The sequence below is a fragment of the Crocuta crocuta genome, unplaced genomic scaffold, assembly GCF_008692635.1.
Source record: "Crocuta crocuta isolate KB4526 unplaced genomic scaffold, BGI_CrCroc_1.0 scaffold9, whole genome shotgun sequence".
Taxonomy (NCBI): domain Eukaryota; kingdom Metazoa; phylum Chordata; class Mammalia; order Carnivora; family Hyaenidae; genus Crocuta; species Crocuta crocuta.
The window spans coordinates 8,208,211-8,228,337 of NW_027551567.1; the positions used below are offsets into that span (position 1 = coordinate 8,208,211).

At 40.1% G+C, this 20,127-nt stretch overlaps 1 protein-coding gene and 1 long non-coding RNA gene across 3 annotated transcripts in view; one reads left to right on the forward strand and one right to left on the reverse strand.

Annotated features, from left to right (window-relative positions):
* LOC144220190 (uncharacterized) overlaps positions 1 to 18,774 on the reverse strand; it is a 37,431-nt gene extending 18,657 nt beyond the window's left edge. Inside the window, exons 1-2 of the long non-coding RNA XR_013331653.1 lie at positions 18,733 to 18,774; positions 11,897 to 11,974 (exon numbers count right to left, since the gene is read on the reverse strand). This is a non-coding gene — a long non-coding RNA (uncharacterized LOC144220190). The remainder of the gene's footprint in view (positions 1 to 11,896; positions 11,975 to 18,732) is intronic.
* Positions 18,775 to 19,505: 731 nt separating this feature from the next.
* Positions 19,506 to 20,127, forward strand: part of TENT5A (terminal nucleotidyltransferase 5A) — a 4,061-nt gene continuing 3,439 nt past the window's right edge. Inside the window, exons 1-2 of one of the 2 annotated variants that reach the window (XM_077750358.1) lie at positions 19,506 to 19,523; positions 19,760 to 20,127. The exon at positions 19,760 to 20,127 is cut by the window's right edge and continues 200 nt beyond it. In XM_077750358.1, coding sequence (XP_077606484.1) covers positions 19,797 to 20,127 — 331 coding nt within the window. In that variant the 5' untranslated portion in view covers positions 19,506 to 19,523; positions 19,760 to 19,796. Of the gene's footprint in view, positions 19,579 to 19,759 lie in introns of both variants that reach the window. The other variant, XM_077750357.1, reaches the window with a different exon arrangement.

Consider the following 20,127-nt stretch of genomic DNA (forward strand, 5'->3'; position numbering starts at 1 on the left):
AGAATTGTGGGAGAGTAAATTTCTGTTGTCTTTAAACCCAAGTTAAATAGCAGCCACAGGGAACTAAAACAACTAAAAAATCTAAAATTTATCTTTAATTACTATCTCTTTTTCAAGTGCCAGATACATGAAACTAAATACCGACTGGATACTCCATCAGATATCCCATTTAACATTACAACTAGCTGTTACTGAGCATTTGCAATGTGCCAGGCACTACTCTGAAGCCCTTTAGAAATATTATCTTATTTAATATTCATTTTAACACTCACCAAAACCCTATGAAGTACTTAATACCCTTACTTTGGAATGAGGGAATGAGAAGTTAAGTAGCTTGCCCAACGGTATAAAGGTATTAGGCGCTAGAGCTGGGATTTAGAGCCTAGTGTGGTCTGGCTTCAGGGCTGATCACTAATGACAGTGCTTGCTCCCTCAAATTACCTGGTGTCTCAGGCTATTCAGAGCCTAGCCATATCCAACCCAAGCAGCAATGCCCAGGTTCCCTGAGGATAAATCCCTTTAGTTGAATTCAAAAAACCATTAAAGAGGCCCTGCTACCTGCTAGGCACTCAATGTCAGTTCTTTGCAGATATCACCAGGGGCATTTTGCTGTTCTTGTTCAATTATCAAACTCTCTGAGGCTAGAACGCTTCCCAAATATCATGCAATTTCAGAATTAAAGTGCCTATCAGAAGGAAAATCTGAGCCAGATATGAATTACTATTGCCTCCTAAAAGCCTCATATTTATTGACAAATTCTATTTATAAAGTACTATGGCTTTCATGTCGCCATGGTCACTTTCAGTGTGTTGCCACTGAGCCCTGGGGCAAACTGGAAAAGCTGAAACTGAAAGCATCCCTTTCAGCATTGACCTTTCATGCTGTGTTTGGCACATCTGGAGTCCCTGGACCCCTGGGTATCTAACATTCCCTCTCAGTTCTTCTGTTATTGTTAACACCTAAAATAATAGCTTTACTCTTAGTCATCTACTAGGAGTCAAGCAGAATAACTATGGCATCCATTTAATCCTTTCTATAATTTTGCAAGGAAAGTATTATTGCTGTTTTATAGATGAGAAAACTGAGGCTTACAGAGGCAAACTAATTTGTCTAAGCTCACATAACTTGGTAGTGGCAGAGTTACAATTCAAATAATTATTATTAATAATATGTAATAATTTGATAATAATAATATAATTAAAATTGTTGAACCAGATTAAAAAATTTCTTAACACAATTTAAGTTGCTTCTTCAATTGCCTCGGTTGAAGGAGTAGGCAGAAGAAAAACAGGTTCTTGGTGGTTCAGGAAAAAAAATCAACAAAAATTCCTTCTCCCCTCCCCAAGTAGTGAGATTTTGCAATTTCTGCCTCTGAGATTGCTTTATCTTTAGGCACAATGCACTTTAGTATTAATATTCATATTGTTTTTATTACATCTGTATAAGTCTTTATAAGTTACCAACTACTTCAACGTAAAAGAGTTCTTTCTGTAAGAGTGAGAGGCTTGGACCTCTCCTTCATCCTCAGAATTCTGTGTTCGTTAACGCCTCTGTGCAGAAATGAATTTTCTGTGAAGCTCAAAAAACTTTAAATTTTCAGGGAACTCTAATTTGCTCAGGCGCAGGCATTTGTAAAATTTTAAAATGTAAAATATTTTGACCACTATCAGTTAAGACTGCTATCTCTTCCCATATCGAATTCTCCTCCCTGAGCCTTCATGTTGAGCGGTATCCACACACTGCTGTGAACATTTTGGGTATCTGGCTAATTGGGTATCTGGGAAATTGAATTGAAGATCATTTTAGTTTGAGTTTAGTGAAATGCAATTATGTGGTTTGCATTAACTTTCAGGTGTAGCTAATTTATTGATATCTGTCCTCATGAAGGAATACTTTCAGAAATACACCCTCTGCCCTCTCACTTGAGGTCAGGAATGAAGTCACAGGGTTAGAGGTTATAATGCAATATGAGCCTATCCCTACAATGCCAGAAATATGTGAATGATGGAGGAAAAATAGGTTTGAGCTGTTCAGATGCTCATTTGTGGAAAGTTCTTCAAACCAATCTACATATAAAATTTTAAGTAAGGTTTTGGTTTTCTTTGATGCCATGTTAATTCACAAGTTCTCTCTTATACAGGAAATACATGAGGGAGCAGAATATGCTCTGAGAAAACAAAACAAAACAAAACAAAAAAAAGAAAGGGGGATAAAAAACCATGATAGGGTGTTTCAGGAAAGTAATTAACAAGATTTTAATGGATTTTGTGATGTTTTGTGGTTATTTATCACCATTTTAAATGTACTTAAGTCTACTTTGTGGTTATTTCTTTTCTTATTCTAATTAAATATACATCCTTATATTTCTTATGTATTACTTTACATTCTTTCTACTAAAGAGGGCCCCTATAATTATATACTCTTCATACCTCTCAAATTTGGTACCTGTTTCAGCCATCACAGCACTTTAAAATGCACTAATTAGGCCTTCAGTGAATGGCTGAGGAAGGTGAAGAATCTAGACCTGTGGGCTGCCAGGAAAGTGGTTTTGGAATTGAACTGGGGCATGGACTCTCTGGCTCTGGTATGAACATTCAGGTCCCACATGCTGGCCTCCATGCCTGACTCACACAATTGTTGTGTTTTTTGTTTTTTTGTTTTTTTCCCCAGCAAGGTCAGTCTACTCAAGGAGCTGTCATCACTGTAGAGCACTGAAGCTTCTCCTAACCGGATACATCTCTTCTTCTCCTCCTACGGGGCCTAAAATGTCAGAATTAGAGATGCATTCCTCTGGGTTTGGAAAATGTTCCAATCCTCAAAAATAAAATTATTAAAAGAAAACATTCTTATAAGTATTTTTACTATAAATGAGCATTAAATATCCCTCAGTCCTGAGGCTTAGGAAATGTTAATGAATATGAGAATGGTGACCTAAAATTTTTTGAACACCTATTATGTATCAGGCCATATGTTGTGCAAAGTGTCACACATGGTCTCAGTCTATCCTCCAAAAGTAAACCAATGCACAGAGGGACATATAGCTCTTAGCTGATCAAGATTTCACAGAGATTAGGACACAAAAAGAACTTAAATGACAAATTAGAAGGCAAGGGCTTTAACAATTGCAGGTATTTCACAATCCTGTCTTCGGCTAGCCCTGCTCTTTACTGTCTTCCCCAACTCTAGTAAAATGCTGATTACTATTTTTCCTAATCTTACAGAGCAGAATAAAATACATTCTATACTATGTGGGGTATAAAAAAGTAACCCCTGGGCAATGAAAGTATGTTGGCCCAACATAAGGAACATAATTGAAATTAAAAGCCAAATGACACCTGGATTTCAACAAAAACCAATTACCAACAGGGAAAAGGTTTTCAAGATGAGAACCAGACAGTTAAACATTAGCTTTCAATGGTTTTAAGTGTTTAGGTTTTGCAATGATGTGGTTTGGAAGTTCTCCAGCAGAAAAACTATTTTCTTTTAAAAGGAGATCTCTCTGCAATATTTTCTTTGCTGAAATAATGTGATCCTTAATGACGTCTTACATGACCCAGACTTTAAATGGACCTATTATTTTAGTTGACCTCATTCTTACTAGGTTTTTACAGGTCAGCAATAAACTATCAACAGTTTCCTGATAATTAATCCTACTTACAAAAAAAAAAACTGTTAGCCTGTTAATCTTATCTATACTAAGAGGAAGCTTTTATATGTACCAGACTTCCTTAGTGAATAATAGGAACCAAACTGAAATTCTGCAGAAAAGTTCAACATTGTTGAGAGATTTGAAAATGAAGAAACAGATTGAAAATCATGATGCTACCCCGTCTTTAGCTTCTTACTTGCTGAAATTCTGTGGTTCATCTGGCACAGGAATGGCTTTATAGTAGAATAAGCAGCACAGCTAGTTGGGTCAGGAGTGGTTCTCTGGGTGGCTTTGTCAAAATGTATGGACAACCGACAGAATGGGAAAATATATTTGCAAATGGCATATCAGATAAAGGGCCAGTATTCAAAATCCATAAAGAATTTATCAAACTCAACACCCAAAAAATAATCCAGTGAAGAAATGGGCAAAGGACATGAACAGACACTTTACCAAAGTGGCTTTCCAAAGCCATCCAGATGGCTAACATACACATGAAAAGATGCTCAACATCACTCATTATCAGGGATATACAAATCAAAACCACAATGAGATACCACCTGATACCTGTCTCTATGCTAAAATGAACTAACTACTCAGGCAACAACAGATGTTGGTGACGATAGCGAGGAAGAAGGAACCGTTTTTGCACTGCTGGTGGGAATGCAAACTGGTGCAGCCTCTCTGGAAAACAGTATTGAGGTTCCTCAAAAAATTAAAAACAGAGCTACCCTACAACAGCAACTGCAATACTAGGTATTTATCCAAAGGATACAAACATGCTTATTTGAAGGGGCGCATGCACCCTAATGTTTAAAGAAGAGATGTATCAACAACATCCAAATTATGGAAAGAGCCTAAATGTCCATCAGTTGATGCATAAAGGAAATGTGGTATAAGGGTGCCTGGATGGCTTAGTAGGTTAAGCCTCCGACTCTTGGTTTCAGCTCAGGTCATGATCTTGTGGTTTGTGGATTTGAGCTCCACATTGGGCTCTGCACTGATAGTGCAGAGCTTGCTTGGGATTCTCTCTCTCTCTCAAAAAAAAAAAAAAAAGAAATGTGGGGTGTGTCTACATACACATACAATGGAATATTACTCAGTGATCAAAAAGAATGAAATCTTGTTATTTGCAATAATGTGGATGAAACTACAATGTATTATGCTAAGTGAAATGTCAGTCAGAAAAAGATAAATATATGCTTGCACTCCTATGTATAATTTATGAAACAAAACAGATGAACATAGGTGAAGGGAAGGAAAATTAAGACAAAATCGGAGAGGAAGGCAAACCATAAGAGACTCTTAAATACAGAGAACAAATTGAGGGTTGCTTGAGGGGAGGTAGGTGGGAGGATGGGCTAAATGGGTGATGGGCATTAATGAGGGCACTTGTTGGGATGAGCACTTGGTAAGTGATGAATGACTAAATTCTACTCTTGAATCACTAAACTCTACTCTTGAAACCATAATACATTATATGTTAACTAGCTTGGATTTAAATAAAATTAAAAAAAAATAAATGTATGGACATGCAGTATATGTAGTTAGTTACCTAACTGGTAAGGTTCAGAAACCTGAGGTCGGTCTGGTTTTAGAAACACTGAGGAAGGCATCTCAAGTAGTAACTAGAGTAACTCCCACTGGAAGTTAATTTTCTACAATTAGAGACTCATTCCTTTGACTCTGTATATCTGTAAGAGTTTACTATTAAAACACAACTACAGTCCTTGGCTGTCACCTACCACAAAGCAAAACTGGTATCTGACAGAAGGAGGGGAGAGAGATGTATTTTTACAACTGGTGCAAAGGATCTCAGGAAGATGAAAGGTGATGAAACAGTAAATTGCCTATCTTCAAATGGCAGAAGAAATAGGGAGTAAATGCTGGTCTCATCTAGCAATTTGTAAATGGGTTGTTTGTACATATGGGTCTTAACATGCTCATAGATTGTGGGTGTGCATATATGAGTGCATGAAATAAAAAGCATTATGGGATTCAACCTTTCGTCAGCAGAGTATAAAGGCTCCCAGTTAAGGGTGTGGCTTATAATTAAAGGATTTCTGCATTTGCTAATTGCCTACCGCATGTACCCTTTCCAAGGCAAGTTGCTGAGTTTCAGTGATTTAATATAAATCTATTTCTCATGAGGTTAAAGACTTATCCTAAATAGCGTTTTAAATCCAAGCTGCTCAAGTAGATACGGTTAGAGATATTCGCTAAGACGATCTTCAGTAAGAGATACCATTATATCCGATATTAGACAAAATAAAACATAAACATGACATTTTACAAAAGGCACTATACATTTTTATTACTCACTGTGGTGACAATGCAAGCTTTTGAACAGTTACCTGTATGGTGTTGATTTTATGTTAAACTGAGTAGAGACTGGTTATACGTTGTGAAGAAGTTCAACAAAGTTAGAATTATTACCACAGAAGACCAAAGGACATTCTCTCTTAGAAGGAATGAAGACTGAATATATATAGACTTTACTATTTCCTCCCCAAATATAGCTTTTTTGTAAATATTCTGAATTTGTTTATAATCTCTGCTAGAGATATATGATGACCCCAACAAGTAATGTCCAGACAAAAGGTGAGAGAAAGAACTACTGGTGACCATCAGGTTACGTTCCAATTCATTTTATATGTATACTTCAAAGAATAATTTTTGGTTATCTGTCATTTTCCTGTTTTCCTATATTAATGGATACAAATACAGGAATGTAATAGTTAAAATGAACAAAAATATATCACAGAACTCTCTCCTATCATGATGTCATTTTTAAGGTGACTTTTTCTATTTCATGTACCTGAAGACATCTTTATGTTGATGAATCTCCTCTTCTTTTTGCCTCCAGTTACCACCTTAATATAGGCCAGTGGCTTCTCTGAGCACTCTGCAGAGTGGTATGTCCACTGTACAGCACAATCTAATATGTGCATATATGTATGGATATGCATAACTTGATGAAAATGTCATGAAATGATAGGATGGCCTCTGCTATTTTCTATTATACATCTTTCTATTTCACAGATACTGCTGGTCAAGACTACTGAAATCATCGTGTGACCCTAACGGGTTGTGACCCACAGATTGGAAAACAGTAGTCCAATCCAGTATCATCATTTGCCCAGATATCTGCAGTAGCCTATTAACTGGTTTCTCTTTTTTCCATTCTTTTTCTCTTCAATTCCCTATTCCATACAGTAGCAAGAAAGACTTCAAAAGATAAATTAGATCATGGTACTCCCCTGTTTAAAGCCTTTAGTGGCATCTTACACTTCTATTAAAAGCCAAACTCCTCAACATGGCTTTCGTGATCTAGCCCTTTACTTTCTCTACAGACTAATCTTCTGTCCTTTCTCCTTTCTTCAATATGCCCTGGCGCCACAGAACTTGTTTCAGTTCCTCTAGGACACCAGATCCTTGCCTTTCTGGGTACAAGCTGTTCCCTCTTCCAGGAACCCTCTTTTCACAACTTCTCATGGCTAGCTGGAGCTTGTCCTTTATATCCTGCCTTATTTTCTCTACAGGGAAGTCTTTCTTGACACTCTAGAGGAGGTAAGTCATTCCTTATTATCTATTTCAGCCTATTTAAAAATTTACCACATTTGGAAAAATGCAGAAAAAACATGGCAGCTAGAGAACCTGGACCAAGTACCAGGTAGGATAGGGTTGTGGGAAAAAGACCCAGAGCAGGAGATTGAACAGTTTTAGGGGCTGGGTTGTATTCGTCTTAAAATCAAGAACTTGGACTTTGGAAATGTGACTTTATGTGAAGCATCTTCCCTGTTATTACTGTCTTTTAATTTTTGTTTAGTACTGAATCATATTACATTTTAAAATACTACATGTCACTATTTCACTAAGAAGAATGAAGAAAAAGAAGGCTGTGACTACATGCAGGTCAACAAATTAAAGAGAGGCTGTCTGGTGATAGAGGTAGAGTGACAGACCCTAGAGAAAGGCAGTGCTCAGGTGCAAGGGTCAGAAGCCGCTGGTAGGGTCAGCTTCTGCCAGTTGAAGGTTCTAAGATCTCTTCTTGACTCAGAAGTTATTTACAGGGTTTTTTATGATGTTTTAATAAGGAAGATATTTTTATCCTTGAGCCTTACCTTCTCTAACTTTGAAAACTCTTCCTGCTATGGAAATCATGAATAACTTGCCAGCTATTTTGAAGTATTCCTGTGGAACAGGCACTGTGACCCTCTTTGTCCTAGGGATTAAAAGTCCCTATTTCTATCCCAGCAGTTCCAAATCTATAAGCCAATATTTGTACATGGTGTTATCTTTCATCAGTAGCCACTTGGGAGGATGGGGATGCAGGATACACCTGCTTTTGAGTTCAGGTAGTACTTGGAATCACCTAAATTTGCCTGAGCCTCAAAGTGGATGCCTTGAAAAAGGATTCCCTGAAGCCTGAGACTATCATTTGAACCCCCAGGGGCCTGACGCTTAGAAGTACCACCTGGTCTCTGGACTTTCCCTCTGCCACTGCTGGTTTCCATTTCTAAAAATTAGGTTCCACTCCAGATCTTGCAGGACAGTTCGCTTACAGGGCACCAGGCATACACTAGGATACATTTATATGTATTTTATCATTGAATGTTGCCCAGCCTGCTCTCCCAGCCTGGGCCTGTTTCATAATCTTCTGTTATTCCTTTTCACATCAGCACTAGGGGACCATTTTCCCAAAGCGATAATATGAATATACATGTTCTGAGGGTGTTATGCTACACATCCTTCCAGTCCCCCACACTTCCTTAACAAAGATTTGTGATAATATTTTACTTTCTCCCACTCCTCCTCCTAGGCTGTGGTTGAAGGGAGTTTACCATGGCCACATCAAATGAAGTATGGGTTGCTTTCAAAGAGACTAGTTCTAATAGAAAGATTCTATGTCAAGAACTAGGGGAAAATATGCATCCCCAGGGTTCCTCCCAGTTTCTTCCTGGGCCAAGTTTCTCTGAATTACAACTTATTAAAAACAAAATGAACTGGCTATTTTGGGTTAGGGTTTGAGTTACTACCTAAATCCCGATTGAAAATGGTTTGTGAGGTTAAGAACAGCCTTTTCTTGTTTTCTTTCTTTCTTCATTTTTTTGGTTTTGTTTTGTTTAAAGTAATACCTTATTCTTGAATAATGTTACAGATAAGAGATGTAGGAAACGATGGGGAGTTCAATAGCATTTATGGAATTGTCAGGATGATCCACTGACAGTGAGAGCAGTAACAAGATAACAGACTTCAGCTGGCAAGAAACAGCAGCTCACTGCCTGCAGGGGATGACCAAGTCAGAAATTTGACTGTTTCCTGTGTTTGGATAATGTAATCTAACACAATTGCTGGACCAACTTATGCTATAATGATATTATATTTGAAATGTTCTACTTAATTGTAATCAAAGTCCAATTTCCTAGTACAATTAAATATAGCAAAATATATTATAAACATTTATTAGTCAAAATTGATTAAAAACAAAAACAAAAGGTGGCATTTGTCCCAAATGAAAGCAAGTTGGACTGAGGTTAAAGATGAAGAAAGCCATACAGATAGGTAAGGAGTCACAGCCAGAGACTAAAAACTATTTAAGACTACAATGCTCTTCAGTGAGACATTACATTCGTCCACAGATTTTGAGAGAATAACTTACATTTCAATTTTATAAAGCTGATTACTTATAGTCAGTACTTTAAAAAAAAATTTAACGTTTATTTACCTTTGAGAGACAGTCAGAGAGTACATGCACAAGTCGGGGAGGGGCAGAGAGGGAGACAGAATCTGAAGCCGACTCCAGGCTTTGAGCTGTCATCACAGAGATGGACACAGGGCTCTAACTCAGGAACCACAAGATCATGACCTGAGCCAAAGTGGTACACTTAACCGACTGAGCCACCCAGGGGCCCTTTTAGTCTGTACTTTCAACTAAGTGTGCAAAAGCCTTTAATTTTAAGTGGGAGAGTATGATATCTCTGTGAGTTTGTGGATATTGAATTAAATCCCCTATATTTTATTTCTATTATAACTTAACAATGTCTAATATGAAATGTCACTGTCAGAGGGAAATAAATTGAAGGAGGAATCTGAATCCTCTACAGTAGATGGATCACCACTATGCATCTCGGATTTTTTTTTTTTGAAACTAAACAGATTTAAACTATATAGTCCTTTTGTCCTCATGAGCTTATTAGTATTTTTAGACCACATAATTTAATTTTTGATTTGGGGCACACAGTCATAATACTTAAATGTTCTAAGAATAAGAACACAAATTTTAATCAAAACACTTATCAGTATAGAACTTAAAGGGGCTGGCTCATTCAGTAGAGCATGTCACTCTTCTTTTTTTAAAAACAAATATTGAATGATTTCACTTAAAGTACTAGAATCAGCAAATTTATTTTTATTTTTTTTTTTAATGTTTGTTTATTTTTTGAGAGTGAGAGAGCAAGCCAGGGAGGGGCAGAGAGACAGACAGAGAGAGAGAGAGAGAGAGAGAGAGAGAGAGAAAAGAATCCCAAGGAGGCTCTGCGCTGTCAGTGAGAAGCCTAACACGAGACTCAAACTCATAAATCAAGAGATCATAACCTGAGCCAAAACCAAGAGTCAAATGTTCAACCAACTGAGCCACGCAGACTCCCCAGGCATGTGACCCTTAATCTCAGGGTTGTGAGTTCAAGCCCCACATTGGGCATGGAGCCAACTTAAATAAATCAAAATATAAGAATTTGAGTAAGTAGTTACATAACATCCTCATAAAAGTAAATGGTATATTTTTAATTTTGTATCACATATATAAAGGCACAATTTAAAATCTCAAATTGCTTAGTCTTCATACCCTACTTGATTAAAACATAAAAGTGGTATAAACTTTTTTTTTTAATTTTTTTTAATGTTTTATTTATTTCTAGGAGACAGAGAGAGCGTGAGCAGGGGAAGGTCAGAGAGAGAGGGAGTTACAGACTGAAACAGGCTCCAGGCTCTGAGCCGGCAGTCAGCACAGAGCCCGACGCAGGGCTCGAACCCACGAACTGCGAGATCATGACCTAAGCGAAAGTCAGACGCTTAACCGACTAAGCCACCCAGGCACCCCATAAAGTGGTATCAACTTCTGAAGGATTTCTAGAAGTGTTAAAAAAAAAAAAAATAAAAATAAAAGTGAGGAAACTTAAATCCCACATAGAATCCTATTAATCATATATAACTGGGGGTTCAGAAAAATGAGTCATCAAATGATCATAAAACTAGAAACATAGTTTCATGATAGCATTTAGGATATTTATTAAAACTTTAAAGTTGACCACATTTCAACTGAAAACATCTTCCTAAATAGAAAATTTTTTTACTACAGACACACAGAATATATTTAGGTCATTTAATCTAGATTATTTGCCAGTTGATTTTCAGGTAACCATTGTGATCAAAACTAAGGATTTATAAAAGGTAGCTTAATAGTGGCTGATAGTGCTAGACTGATTCAATAGCCATGTATCTGTATTAATAAATAGGAAATGGGAAATGAGTGAAATGAGTGAAAAAATATTTAGGGAAAAAATCAGGAGAGATATAAATACATGGGTACATACACTCTTACCTCCCAGTGCAGCTGTGTTCAACACCCCTCCCCGCCACTAGAACTTGGAGATATGGGTGCACTACATTAGGACCTGAGGGTTGCTGAGTGTGGGCTACCCCACATTTGAGTGCAGCATAAAGTGCAGTTTATAGACCCTATGGTTAATTTGATCAATACATTCAAATTGGTCTTTAATTAAATATAGAAGACAACTGAAATTTCCATTTTGCCCTATTAAAAACAAAAACTTTAGCCAGACATCTGGCTGTTTAATATCATGTAGATAAAACATCTAAACAATTAGCTTGTTTTTCAATTTTTTAGTCTAAATGTTTGCTATCTTTAGACAGAAAGTGGATTATGAGTTAGTCATGAAAAACTCAATTTCTTTGATGTTTGAAGAAAGTGCGACTCAAAATAAGACCTATCCAATATCCAAAGGGTAATTACTTTGGTGTCAGAAATATTTTAAAGTTATCTCTTCTTGTTGTCTAGAGTCATAACGCACAAAATAGAATATATTGCAATGTATTATAAACATAATATGACACATTTTAAAGTAAAATATAATAGTTAATGTTATTTTTCTGATTGTTGACTTTATTTTTTAAATAATGAATTTAAAATATGGACATACTACTCTGAGTATGAAATGGACTCACCTTGCAGATATCTCCAGTGCTCAGCAGGATATAAGGGACCTGTGTCACTTCTGAGTATGTTGACCTTCTCGACAAGTCCTGCAACCCACAGAAGGACACTGATGATGTTCAAAGACATGAAAGGAGAAGACAACCAGGCAAATCACAAGTGCTTGCATGGAGCATTTATTTTTTAACACACAGCACAGCCATACATTCTGAAGTACCCTTCATACAGAACTCATGTTAAATAGATGGAAGTGGATGCAGCAGCCAAATTAATACCAGTTAAGAAAAAAAAAATGTTTTTAGAATTTTAATGGAAACGAGGGATGATATGGGGACAAAGAATCGCAGACACCATATATTTTTTTCTTTTAATATTCTTTCTTTTTGCTAGGAAAAATTAAGAATGTCACCTGCTTTATGCTAAAGACTTACTTCATTGAGTAATTACAAATTTCAAAACCTGGAGGGCAGTTTTTTTTTTATTGCTCTTCAGAGATATCTTACATATCTAAACTGTAGCTACTTAATCATGTGTTAGTCCAAACTCCATTTTAATCCCTAGCACCCCTGCTGGAGTTGTGGCGTATATTAGAAACCAATCTTCTCCAGTCAGAAGCTTCCATTTCAAATATCAATAACTCTGATAGCTCATTTTTCTTCCCCCTACACTTTCTCAAGCAATGTCTAATTCACATCATCCTGAAACCTTTCTTCTTATTAGGGAATTAAACTTGAATCTCTTTTATCTCACACTGCTAGAATAAGTTTAGGTGTCTTAGTATTTCCCCGCTCTCTGCAGAGACTCTGCAGCTAGTTTCCTCACTCATATTTTACCTAAGAAACCCAGAATTTTCAAGTCAGATTTCTATTCTTAGAGTCCAATTTGCACAGTTTTTTCAAAACTGTCTTTTAAAACTGATCATTATTCTGGTAGCTTTAAGAAAACATTTTGTTGTGGTGCCTGAGGGGCCGAGTCGGTTGAGTGTCTGACTTTGGCTGAGGTCATGATCTCACAGTTTGTGGGTTTGAGCCCCACATCCGTCTCTGTGTTGACAGCTCAGAGCCTGAAGCCTGCATGGGATTCTGTGTCTCCCTCTCTTTCTGCCTCTCCCCTCCTCACGCTCTGTCTCTCTCTTGAAAATAAACACACAAATGAAAATTTAAAAAAAGAAAACATTTCGTTTAAGGATAATTTGCTATGTTCAGTTTCTCAGACTTTTGAAGACAATGTGTTTTTTGGTTAGTAATTTCTCCCAAACATCAAGATAAGACTAATTACATTATTTAAACTGTAATTTGTTTCTTTGGCAGTGGAAAATTTTGAAGAGATGAAGTTAGTAGTAAAAGACTTTAGAAACATAGTGATGTCAGAAATATTTTTTAAAAAAGTTTTCTCAAACAAGGAGGTATTACTGAATCTATGTATGGTCTATGCATATGAGTAAATATACCTTCTAAATATGCTACAAATTCATATGGTAGTTATGCAATTTCTGATTTTGTCATATCAAAATGGTGCTAGCAAAGTGGGTATATACTATTTTTAAATATCTCTAAAATGCTGAAAGGTCATATAAAAGAAATCAACTATGAGTGGAAGAAATCAACTGTCAAGTGTCTTGACATAGGTACAAGTTAAGAATTGACTGGAAAAAATATCGAAATGAGCTGGCTGTACCTATAGAAAATGGTCTTTTTTTTCCCTCCTACAATGTACATGAATATTTTTGACCAGATTCCTTTCTATTTAAAAAATTTTTTTTTGATGTTTATTTATTTTTGAGAGAGAGACAAAGCATGAGCTGGGGAGGGACAGAGAGAGAGGGAAACACAGAACCCAAAGCAGGCTCTGGGCTCTGAGCTGTCAGCACAGTTTGAGCCTGAGGTGGGGCTCAAACCCACAAGCCATGAGATCATGACCTGAGCCAAAGTCAGACACTCAACCGACTGAGCCACCCAGGAACCCCGACTAAATTCCTTTTTAAAAAGAATGATAACTTATTATATATCCCCCCACCTTTACCCCTTGGACCCTTCTCAAAGCTTTCCTAGCACAAGTAAGCATTAACATTTTCTTCAGAGAAGTTAAACATTCTTCCAGCACAAACTTACAGAAGGAAAAATTCATAATACAAATATTACTTCAGGGAAAAAGGGTTTATTCATTATTTGGTAGTTTTTGAAAATATATGTGTATTTCTACTTTACATTTTGCCAAATGAATGCAACTTTTGAATGTCTCTTGTTTGGAGTAAGGAAAATGTCTGGCCCATGGACTTACAACATTGATTGAAACGGCAAGCATTTCACTGCGATGTCAAAACAGGAAGAACTTATGGCATAATCAGCATTGATAGTAGCACAAGAAAATACTGGCTAGTCTTTATGATGAAGAACTCTATTAAAGGACAATCTATATCAATTGTGATTGTAGGAGTGATGATATACATCTGTTCACCACATTTTGCTACTTGCATATTGAATTTCCTAAGCTCACTGATCCATGAGTGAATAAAATTTTTATGAGGTCACAGACTTCAAATAAATATTCTTAAAAATAACACCTAAGAAATTACATTTACAAGATGCTTAACAGTTGAGTAGTGAACCTTTCATAAGACTTTCACAAGTGTGAACGTGGTCTACACAAATGACCCTCTGTGTAGCCAGAGGATGCCTTCAAACTGAACTGATCATTTAAATCCATTCACACAGACATAAGATTACACACTGTGGACAAGACAAAGGAGTGCTGGCCCATGATTGACAGTAACTAAGTCTAACTTTATAAACTTGGGGAAAATCACCTGGCCTTTCTTCCTCTCTAAAATTAGGATGGCACATTGATCAGAATAATTTTGAAGATAAAATCAGGTGTTATAGAATAAAAAGGGTGAAAAGTTTAAAACTACAAAAGTTAATCTGTTGCTTGCTAACAAGTATACAAGTAATAAAAAGTTGAGCTGATATTCCCAAACTAATCTATAAGTTTTATAGGTTAGGATATTTCTGGCCTTAAATAGGCCCTGAATAAAAAAACATTTATTATTTCCCTGAGGAAGCATGGGGAAAGCCATTCACAGCACCATTTCCCTGGGAAAACAGGTAATTTAGGTTCCCAAGTGAGTTTTAGTTTCTACATGAAGCACTCTGATTAGCTGCTGCTCTACTAACACTAACCAGACAGCAGGGAAATCTGGTTTACTCTGCAATGTAGACAGCTGCGTATGTATGCTTGGAAGAGGATGCCTGTCTGTCCGTCAGTGGCTTCAGGAATCATTGGGATTTGCCCTATGAAGGCAATGTATCCCAGGGGGTGAGGGGAGGGGAGTGGCTCAAATTTCTTACATTGCCACTGCTCTGCCTGGACTACAGGGTGCTTCCACGAGGTTACGTCACTTTTTGTGTAAGGGATCAGAGAGCAGAAGCAGTGGAAGGTAGAAAACCAATGGGGAGAATGGAGAGGGCTGGGGTGGAAAGATTAAAAATAAGACAAGAATATGAGGAGAGACTGGTTAGAGAGCTGAGGGACAGAAAAATAGCAGTCTTAACAGTAGTTTTCTGGGCTCTTCTCTCTCTTTTTCTGAGTATGAGCTTGGGGGAATCATGTATTTGTCTGCTTCCTCTCTTCTAAAACCGTTTTTAGAAAATAGGAAGCAGACAACGCAAAATGGGAAAGGTATTATCACTGCTACATGAACCTGGGGCAGACTCCAAACCTCACGCTGTGTTTCAGCATGTACAGTGTTACTTGCAAGCTCTTAAGGTTCCCAGCTTCCTAGCTCACCACTGTCATAGAGGCAGGTCACTCGTGACTGTGGAAGAAACTCCCAGCCCAGTTAGGCAACTCCACATTTTGGCAGTTGCTTCAGGATAAAACATCTTATTCCTCAATGTTGTGTCCAATCTGAATGTCCAGTACTTTGAAAGGAGCAGAGTGCGGTTCCAATTCAGTTTGAAGTCTATAAAGTAAATGAGAAGGCAGGGAGAAGGCAGACTCACAGAATGAAAGGAACTAGGAGAGGAGGAGGCACACGTGTGGGTCTGAACCAAGGCTCTGCCATTTTTCTCAGGTATTCAACTAACCTCTGCTTTATTTTCCCTACCTGGAAAATGGGTATGCAATATAGTTTTGAGATTTGCCCAAGGCTTAAAAGAAAACAATGTATATGAAATACTGAGCACACTGCCTGGCACATTACAACAACTCAATAACAATAACTATTATCAAGACCAAAACTGAATTTTTTCTCATTTCTTCTTATTAGACTGATTGTTACTGTCACTTTTAAGATCAACTAATTACAACTGTTTTCTCTTCAAAAGTACATGTAAAGCTTTAAGAATTTCAGATATGGGGTCATAGCATCTTATTGCCATAGATCTTTTTTTTTTTTTTTTTTTTTAAATGGGGGAGTGTAAGTTATTGACCAAATAGGTTCAAAAGCTGAAGACCGGGGAAAAAAGGCAACTCTAATCCTATCCACTTAGTTAAACTAAGTGTTTAACTGTGTAGAAAGACCTCTCGATTGTGAATATATTTGGAAAGTACATATTTTCTCATTTGATAATTATTTTAGTTATCTAGAAAAAAAATGCCTGCAATTGCAAAATTTGCAATTTCATGGAAGGATGGACATTGTTTTCACCCTAACTGTAAATATTATCTCAGTTTGAAGACAGGGGGAAGAGAAACGAAAAACAACAGATGTTTTGATTCAACAGTACCTTTATCAGGTAGCCACTATAAATCAGGTGCACACCAGTCAAAGCATAGCCAGGGTACTCCCAAAAACAAGATATCCAGATGTGCTAGTATAGGAGATAGCAAGGGCTAGATTATGGAAATATGGAAAGTTGCTCTGAGAGGGGACCCCAGTTGGGGAGTGGGAAATAAAACCTTAAGGATGTGAGAGCCACAAAGCCCTGGCAGCTTAGGAAAGGGGCACTTACTGCTACTAAAATTCCTCTTTTCCCAGCACAGGGTCTCATGAATACCAGGCCTTCTATGTCTGGCCTCACACTCTACTTCCGCTCTCAGTCATGCCCTCTACTCTTGGGAAAGGCCATGGAGCAGCTGGGCACAGATCGGCAGCCTCTGATTGGGAAAGGATCCCCACTTAAAGAACTGGGCTGCAGTGGCTGTTGTCAGGGCAACGCAAAGTGTGGCTGAGCCACTGTGTCAGAATTATGTGGACAACTTGGCATAACAGACGTTCCTTTAGCCCCACAGAACAAAATCCTGGGCGTGCGTGAAGTACACGTGCTCACAGCTCTGAGACTTTTTATTTTTTCCCTTCATGTTTTAGAGGAAGGGTTAAAATAAAGCACAAAATAATGGCAGCAAGGCTCAACCCTTGTTTTTGGTGCACTGTACCTAATGTATGATCTACCCCTTTGGCCATGTTTTTAGAAGGGGCAGAATTCACACTGGTCTTTGGAAGAAACATTTTTAACAGGTCTTTTTTTAGTATTCAAGTACTTTTGCCGTTTGTACTTGTCTTGATTTCCAGTAAGAAGTTACTGGTTAACTACAAATAATCCCGTTCTTGAAAATGATGACTAACTAAACAGCACTTACAGTAAAATAAGTTGGGTTCACGGTATGGCACCATCGTGTATTACCCATGAAACTTGGGAAAGTCTCTTTATCTCTCAGTTTCTCTGCTTCTAAGTCCCTCTTACACAGAATACCTTCTTTCTAAGTCGAAGATTAAATGAAGCTTTAGGTGTAAAGTCCTGAGTAGAACCCAGAGGCACTCAATAAATTCCTGGAACCCCCACAAACCTTATCCAAATGCACTACCAATCTCATCCCTTACATCGTGGCAGTCTATAATCCTTTCTCAAACATTCTCTGAGGCTGTCTTCTGTTTATTGATAGTGCCTGTCTCCTTACTCAGCTATGGAAGCGAAGTCCACTTTTTAAGATTCAGTCCAAACGACACCTCTGTTCTGGCCTTCTCTTCCACTGCCCTTGATCCTAGTTAGCACGTACTTCTTCAAAGATGCAGATAAGGCTGAACCATAATTACGTGCTTGTCTGTCATGCCCGCTAGACTGTGTGTAGTCATTCTCACACCCTCAGCACTTGGCTTGGTGCGTGGCACAGAATACGTGGTCAAACCATAAATATATACGGATGAAATTTTTCTGAATGGCTGGATGGAATGATGGGTTCACGTGTGGAAGCCTGGACAGGGAGGAATACAAGTGTTTTCGGAACTCCATGGGCCTGGGAGAATTGTGTGGTGGTCCCAGCGTTCGTTCCCCACCCCCCTCTCCAGTGCTAGGCTGGGCACTGAAGGATAACGGCTTCCGTCTAAGGTCCAGTCAGTTTCTCCGCTTTGGGACACGGCTCCGCAGGGCACCGGCAGGGGGCGGCGTTGCCACGCATCTGGACGCTCCGCGGGTTACCGTCCTCTCCCCGCCCCCACTTCCCCCGCCCCCTCACCGAAGGCGCGCAGCTCGGGCCGGTAGGACAGAGTTGCCTCAGTTCGCGCGGGGCGGACTGTGCCTCCTCCCAGGCCAGGCGCCCGAGATTGTGCAGGGTCCAGGGAGACAGTTCAGCTTCTCCGGCGTGTTCCCCACCTCAGTCTCCCGCAGCCTTTGCGTGAAGCAGTTAGTTTGGAAAGAGCAGCGTGCGGCCGGAATAGATGGCCGCAAGAAAGGAAGCTTTCTAGCAAACTCGGGGAGTGAGCGCGAGTGGGGGTAACCGTTACACTCCTTTCGCACTGACAAAGTGACTAAAGCACGTTGGAAAACCTCATCTTTTAGACTCGTCACATTTTGTGAAAAACTACAGACCATTTCACACTGACATCTGTATTTACTTGAGAAACGCAAACCTTGGCTTGGGACGAACGCGCTTCGCTTCCTCCGTCGGCGGGNTCCCCGGCACTTCCCGAGGTTTCGAGAATCGAAACCCAGTTAGCAAGCCCTTCCCCTCCCTCGCGGAGACTGATTTGCTTGGAAGAGTAGACTTCTTAGCTCACACAGACACCGCGTTTCTTGATTAAGAAAGCGGTCTAGCTTTATACCATACACCGTTTGAACGGGAGGTCGTGAGGAACCTCTGGAGCCCATCGTTAAGCTATAAGGACGCGCTGAATCAGGAGACAGTTTTGTTTGGCGACTTTCTACAGTTGCGTGATTTTAGTCGTGATTCAGTTTTTAAGGCCACTTACGGCATTTTAAGTGTCTTCCCGTTGGGGGGGGGAGAGGCTCGAGGGCGAAAGACCGTTTCTAAGTCAAATATACGTACAAACACACGCACGTCAATAAGCACACGGAAGTTTCTACCAGCGTCGCACTCCACGGACCTCCAGGCCGGCCGCGCCGCTCCGCCGGGCTGGGTCCGCAGGGCGGGCGGGGGCGGCACCCTATGCAGATGAAGAGGGTGTGGCGAGCGCGCAGCGCCCGGGCCCCGGAAGCGCGGAAAGGCCCGGTATAAAAAAAGTACTGAAGACATTTCCCCCGCACAACTGCTAAAGCTCCAGAGACGGTAGCGTGCGCGGCGGCGGCGGCAGCTGGAGCCGCCACCTCCGGGACCACCGCAGCTGAGGCGACAGCGGCGCGGGCGGGGGCGAGGGGCGGGAGGGGCCAGAGCCGGCGGCNTCGAAGGGGCGGCCGCCTCCAGGTGACACAGACGGGACTCCCGCTTGCGCTTTCCAGATGCATCAGAGATACTTTTGGTGCGGGGCTTCTCTGCGGGGCGCGGCGCGCGGCTGGAGACCGCGGGGGTCTGGGGAGGGGGAGTCTCCCAGGAGCCCTGGAGCCTGCGGAGGGACCGGGGAGGGGGCGCGCTCTTTCCTCTGCGGGCCCCTGTCCGCTGCCGCGCGTCCTTACCGCCCTCTAACCCCTTTTGGCTTGTAGGACTGACCAGGGCCAAGTGGCGTTTGGAGGGCACTTCATGGCGGAAGGCGAAGCGTACTTTGCCATGGCCGAGGAAGAGCTGGCCGGCGGCGCTTACATCCCCCTGGGCGGCGACTTCGGCGGCGGCGGCGGCGGCGGCGACTTCGGCGGGCAGTGCTTGGACTATTGCGAAAGCCCCACGGCGCATTGCAACGTGCTGAACTGGGAGCAAGTGCAGCGGCTGGACGGCATCCTGAGCGAGACCATCCCGATTCACGGGCGCGGCAACTTCCCGACGCTCGAGCTGCAGCCGAGCCTGATCGTGAAGGTGGTGCGGCGGCGCCTGGCCGAGAAGCGCATCGGCGTCCGCGACGTGCGCCTCAACGGCT